Genomic DNA, 6,000 nt, shown 5'->3' with positions numbered 1-6,000 from the left:
TTCATGATCGATTGTTCATCATTGTGATAGGGGATGGGCACTACAGGAGCACATGGGAGGGTCTTCTCAATTGTGGTGTGAACTTAAGGCAGTATAAGTGGAATGATGTGGTCTTGATCACCCCCACATCTCTGCCAGCTTGCCATTCACGGTTGGTTGCATGTTTCAAGTGTTTTCTCCTTTATTTATTTATTTATTTATAGATTAGTTTATCACAAGAGAATATTCTGTTGTAATTGTCAGCATCTGGAAGGAATCTTTTCTGTGTTTTCCGAGGTAGAGAAGATCACATCCAGGCTATTAGTCAAGGCTTTGTAAGACATTGTTGTTTGTTTGCTCTTCCTCCCACACCATCAGCAACTGCCTTTTTTTGTTTACCAGGTACAAAATGAAGGGGAGAGTGGAGTCCTGCTTTCTAAAACGGGAAGCTAGCCAGTGTGTGTGTGTGTGTGTGTGTGTGTGTGTGTGTGTGTGTGTGTGTTGAACACCTCCTGGCCACTGAGAAGCAGCTCTCTAATAAGTGCAACCCAATAGAAGAGAGGGAAGGAACTGGTTAGACTTTTGGTCTATGGATCCCACAGCTTCCCTTCCATTTCCACAGAAATCGCTCCTTTTCTGCTGCTATCCTTCCCTTTTCTGTAGGTTCTGTATGCTCATCTCTTCTGCTTTTGGTCTTTCACTCTGACTTTGCCTTCACCTCTTTTTGTGACTCTTCATCATCACTCTCCATATTGCTCAAAGTGCTCATTTTAAGAGCATATGATATTTAGTTGCTGGATTTGTATTGTTAATGAATGGTGAGGCCAACATAATGATCCAGTTTAGGGCTCTGGAGTTAAGATTAAATTTTGGCTTCACCACTTAAGAGTTGCCTGATTTGGACAAATCCCTCAACTTCCCTAGGCCTTTCTTTCGCCACTTGTAAGTTGGGGATAAGGGTTGCTACCCTCCAAGAATTGTCATTAGGACTGGAGAGAATGAACATACTATACTCAGAAGAATGCCTGTCACATGGTCTCAAGAACTATTAGCTGTTACTATTTTAAAAATGTTTATTGTAGGGTATATCGGTGGTACAATATATAGGGAAATTTCATGCAGTTTTGCTTTATTGAAGAATCAGTAGAGGCATGAAATAATAGTACCCAGAGGCTTACTGGGCGCCTGCATTACAGATCTCTTTTTCGGAACAGATGCCGATCTTGTGGCAAACTGGGCACAAGACCCCTGTGCGAAGGCAAGCAATCTTTAGCGAAGACTCTCTGCAGGGCTAATAAGGCTATTCAGTGACAGAGTGAGGTGAACCAGGCCAAGCTGGAGAGCGGAAGGGAGGGAAGGCGGAGGGGGGTGGTGGTGGAAGCGGGCGCCTGGGGGCGCGTCTGGCAGGCACTGGAACCCAGCGCTGGTTTGGGTGCCGGAGGCTGCGAGCCCAGGGGGCGAGAAGGATGCGCGGGCCCCGAGCGCGTTAGTTACTGTTTGCTTTTCTTTGGGGAAGGCGCCGAAGGTCTCTGAGCAGGTCCCTGAGCTTGCGCTCACGTCGCAGCGGCAGAGCAGGAGCGTCCCCGCCACTCTCGGGGGCTGTGCGTCCGCGGGGCAAAGTCTTGCGAGGAACTCCCGCCCGCGGCGAGCCGAGCAGGGAGGAGGCTCCCCCCGCGCGCGTCCCGCCGCCTTCGCCTTGGCCTCTGGCCCGCGCTCCCCCCGCCCGTGCAGCCGGCGGCGGCAGCGGCGGTGGCCCCGCGCGCCCGGCGGGAGGCGCCTCGGGATGTTTCCGTCGGTTCCTTCCCTCCCCCCGCTCTGACTCCATCCGCCTCCCCGCCCCCTGCTCGGAGCCGGGGCCAGGCGCGAAGGGAGGGAGCGGGCCCGAGACTGCATCATTCCGCACCGGCTGCAGCACAGCCAGAGGGAGCAGGTGGAGCGAGCGAGCGAGCGAGACGCGAGCCGGAGCGCGCCAGGCCCCGGGGAGACTGCAGTGACGCTGCCCCGGAGACATGGCGGCCGGGCGCCTCTGAATAAGCAGAATCCGGAGCCCCTCGTCGTCCGCGGCCGCCGCAGCCCAGGCCATGCCGCACGGCTGCTGAGCGCACGCAGGGGCCGGCCCAGAGGACACATGCGGCAGCGGCTGCCGCCTCGCCCCTGATCCTCTCCCTGCGTTCTCCATGTTGCATTCCTCCTCAGTTTCTCGGGCTGTGTAGCCGCTGCCGCCGGGAGCAGCAGTCAGGGCATCGCTCCGCTCCGCACGTTCACCCAGCCACACTTTTCCATTTTTACCCTTCCCTCCCCACCGCCTTCACCCTTCCCCCCCAGCCTGCCTCGCATCCATCACCCCACCCCGACACCCCCTCCTGCCTCCATCCGCCGGGGCTATGGCCGCAGAAGAGGTATTGCAGACTGTGGACCATTACAAGACTGAGATAGAGAGGCTGACCAAGGAGCTCACGGAGACGACCCACGAGAAGATCCAGGCTGCCGAGTACGGGCTGGTGGTCCTGGAAGAGAAGCTGACCCTCAAACAGCAGTATGACGAGCTGGAGGCAGAGTACGACAGCCTCAAGCAAGAGCTGGAGCAGCTGAAAGAGGTGAGTTGCCTGTCACCTCATCCCTGCTCGGCCCCCGTCCCCCCACCCCCAACGCCCACTCATCATGTACACAGAAGTCGGGAAGGATGCGGCTGGAAGGAATGTTTCTTCATCTTAGGGTCCTTTGTTGATAAGAGAGGATTGAAAGAGTCCATTGTTTCCCCCCCGGGAGAAAAATTGCCCAGGAAATGAGTGTATAAGCTGGAATTCGAGAGGCAGTGGCCCTTCAGGCTGTGGGGGAGGGACATTCAGAAGTCTTCAAGTCTTAGCACTCTAAGGCGACCTTCTGCTGGGTTGGAATGTGTAAATCCAACTTCTCAAAACTGCTGTTATTTCAAACCTGGGTTCCAGCGACAATCCCATAATCCACAAAGGCGATGAGTAGGTTTGTGCTGAGGGACCCACAATTTAAGGATGTAGGATCTATGCTACCTCAGCCTTCTGAACGTAACCACTCCTTGATGCAAGAGGGGACTGTTATTAGAAGAACTCCCCGCCAATCCCATTTGACAAAGTCTGGGCAATCTTCATTCTCCTTGACTTTAGTTATTCTTGTCATGGGCTGCCTGAGAAAAACAACTCCGCTGGATGATCCCACTGCCTTGATTTCACTTCTGAGTGAGGCAGAGCCATGCCCAAGTCCTGTAAGGTCACCCTGACCAGGGAGAATTTAAACTCCCTTACAAATGGTCTGAATGGTAGGTAGCAAATACATGGGTGGCTGTCCATATCAAATGAGCCTCTTCTGTTTGAAGGGACTGTGTTTATAATACTTGTCCTTTGTAGTCTTTTCGTATTTGGCTTTTTTTAAAGACTGGCTAATGTTTTGGAAGAAAATAATGGATATGCTTTGATGTCCTGTCAAGCACTCATAAGCATACACATACTGTTGAAGGAACTCAGTCTATTTTACCCGATTCCTGAAGCACTATGGGTAGCAACTCACTGGTTATAAATTTAAATGTACCCACTGCTTTTCAATGTGGCAAGACTTTATTTTTAGGTGCATTTTGGCATTTAAAGTGTTATTTCTAAATTTAGCATGTATTATTGAAAATGTTTTCTTATCATGTACTCACTTTTTCAGAAGGCATCTGTTTTATGTTGTTACAGTTAAAAAACATGGTTTATGACCTGTCTAAATGAACTTGCCTTCTAACTTAGTATGTAATATGGCCAACACTTATACTTTCAGGTATGTCTAATTTTTATTCTGATGCCTAAAAGCTAACTAATAAACATACAGTGAACACCCCAACTAGACACCTGATCTTTGTGTATCAGGCTGTTAATTTTGAGTTCATGTTTTTCTTACCATGGACATTTCTGTTCTTAACAACAGCTGGGCTTACTGGTATTGTCCAACTTAGATTAGGTCTGATGTGTTTAAATTCAGTAATGCTAAACCTTGTGAAGTCAGGAAACAGGATAGTGATTGTAATTCTCAGAGATGTTTTGATGTTTACACCTATCAACATTGCTTTGCCAAGACAAGGAAGTGCAAACCAGGCAGTGGTAAGCTATCACCTCCTTGATAAAGGAGGTAGACTTCATTTAATGAAGTATTACTGTTAACTGACCTTCCTGCTTGATTTAAACAACGTTTCTAGGGATATTTCTGTGTCATTTGCACTTAGCCTGCATAGTAAACCATAATGCAATTGTCTTTGCCTTTACTAGACCATGAGCTCTTAAGGCAAGGAATCTGTCTTAATTTACTTTGCATCTAAAGCCTTTAACAAAGCCTAGCACAGAGTAAGTGTGTAATCAATATTTTATGGAAAAATAAATTTATACTGGAAGAAGGTACACCTTTATCAAACATTCACTAGTCAGTATTGGTTAGTGTCAGAGAAAGACTAAGAAAATTAGGAGGTATGGGAACTGTTATTGAAACACTATATTACTATCATCAACAATAATGGGGAAAATGAGAAAAAACATTTTGTGAGCATGGTATAACAGTGGTTTCTTAATAAAGAATGATACAAATAGTAGTTATAAATTTTTTTCTTTAAAAATCTAAGGCATATTTTGTTCTATATAGCAGGAGGTTAATAAAAAATTTATCATGATTATTTTTACCAAATGATACTCATGTACATATGTATTTTAAGTTGCACTTAGCATAAATTCAGTATTTTGATTCCTAATGAACTGTCTTAAGCAATTACATACAATTTACTTTAGAGTAATAAAAATAATCATTATATTTGATTGATAGACTAACCTGGTATTTTTATTCTTTAAACATAATTTACACTTTAGTTGGGAATATTATTAAATGAGCTAAATCTGTCTCAATAATATTTCCTGTTTGAAAAGTAAATCCAGAAGAATTGTGCAAAGATATCCCAATGATGATATCATATAGAAGCCATTTTTGAAAGACATGTTTTATGAGTGCTCTGATTTTTAAAAGGAAGTTTTGTTCATTTTCAGGTGCATATAGTAAACAATGTTACATTTTATCTGTAACACCAAGTATAAAAATCTTTGGTTTATTTCTAGGCTCTTTCAACAACTATGATTCATTTAAAAATAATTGGTCCAGTTTATGGGAATATCAACAGAGAAAGACTGTACTGTTTTTCGAAGTTGAACATTAGTAATTTGTAGGGTAGCAATATGGCTCAGGCTTTACAGGTCATTTTGTTTTCAAGAGTCAGCACCCAACAATGTTGCTGCCCTCCTTCCCAGGCTGATTACCGCTGTGACAATAATGGAAATGAGCAGCATTGCCTGAAGATGTTCAAAATCAAGACAATGAATTCCTGAATGTTTTTCTAGTTATTTCTTCCCTTAGTCTAGATTGCTTTTTGACCTGGCCTGACATCATTTAGAGCTCTGCCCTGTGCCTACATCACTGTCTACATGACCCAAAAGAACACACTTAAAAAGAAAAGTACTAAGGATATGAAAAAAAGAATGACTTCTGACATCGTCATTATGTTCTCATTTTAATTATCTTTGGGGAGCTGGACAAAACCATATACCCGTTAGAATACGTGACCATCATTTTATGATTTCACAAGTAATGCTTGCTTCTCAGTGACCTGAGGGGCACGCATGCCCAGTTATGTCCAGATCCTGCTGATTGTATGTTTGGGATGTGTATAAATCAGCACTGTGAGTGTCATTCAGGCCAAAATAGTGTTTGAAGAAGAGTCATAGTTCTAAAATAATTTTAAAACTAAAAATATACATACATTAAAAAAAACCCCTAGAATTTAAGTTTGTTTATTTGTTTTTTGTTTTGTTTTGTTTTTTACTTAAAAAATATTTCAAATTTAGAAAGTAGTAAAGTTGAGAAAGATCTCCTCAGAAAGGAATGATTCAGCATTCCTGATGGCATTTTAGAAAACATCCATGTGACATCTTTAGAAAAGTTTTGCAGCTAGGTTACAGTAGACTATGTACTAAG

General features: G+C 44.6%; 1 protein-coding gene across 5 annotated transcripts in view; it reads left to right on the top strand.

Annotated features, from left to right (window-relative positions):
• The first annotated feature begins 2,242 nt into the window (after positions 1 to 2,242).
• BICD1 (BICD cargo adaptor 1) overlaps positions 2,243 to 6,000 on the top strand; it is a 252,161-nt gene continuing 248,403 nt past the window's right edge. For all 5 annotated transcript variants that reach the window (XM_019452404.2, XM_019452402.2, XM_019452400.2 and 2 more), the window contains exon 1: positions 2,243 to 2,576. In XM_019452404.2, the coding sequence (XP_019307949.2) occupies positions 2,364 to 2,576 (213 nt within the window). In that variant the 5' untranslated portion in view covers positions 2,243 to 2,363. The remainder of the gene's footprint in view (positions 2,577 to 6,000) is intronic.

Source organism: Panthera pardus, unplaced genomic scaffold, assembly GCF_024362965.1.
Source record: "Panthera pardus isolate Hobbes unplaced genomic scaffold, ASM2436296v1 HiC_scaffold_6, whole genome shotgun sequence".
Taxonomy (NCBI): Eukaryota; Metazoa; Chordata; class Mammalia; order Carnivora; family Felidae; genus Panthera; species Panthera pardus.
Note: the sequence above shows the minus strand (reverse complement) of the source record. Positions and strands in the feature narration are given on the sequence as shown.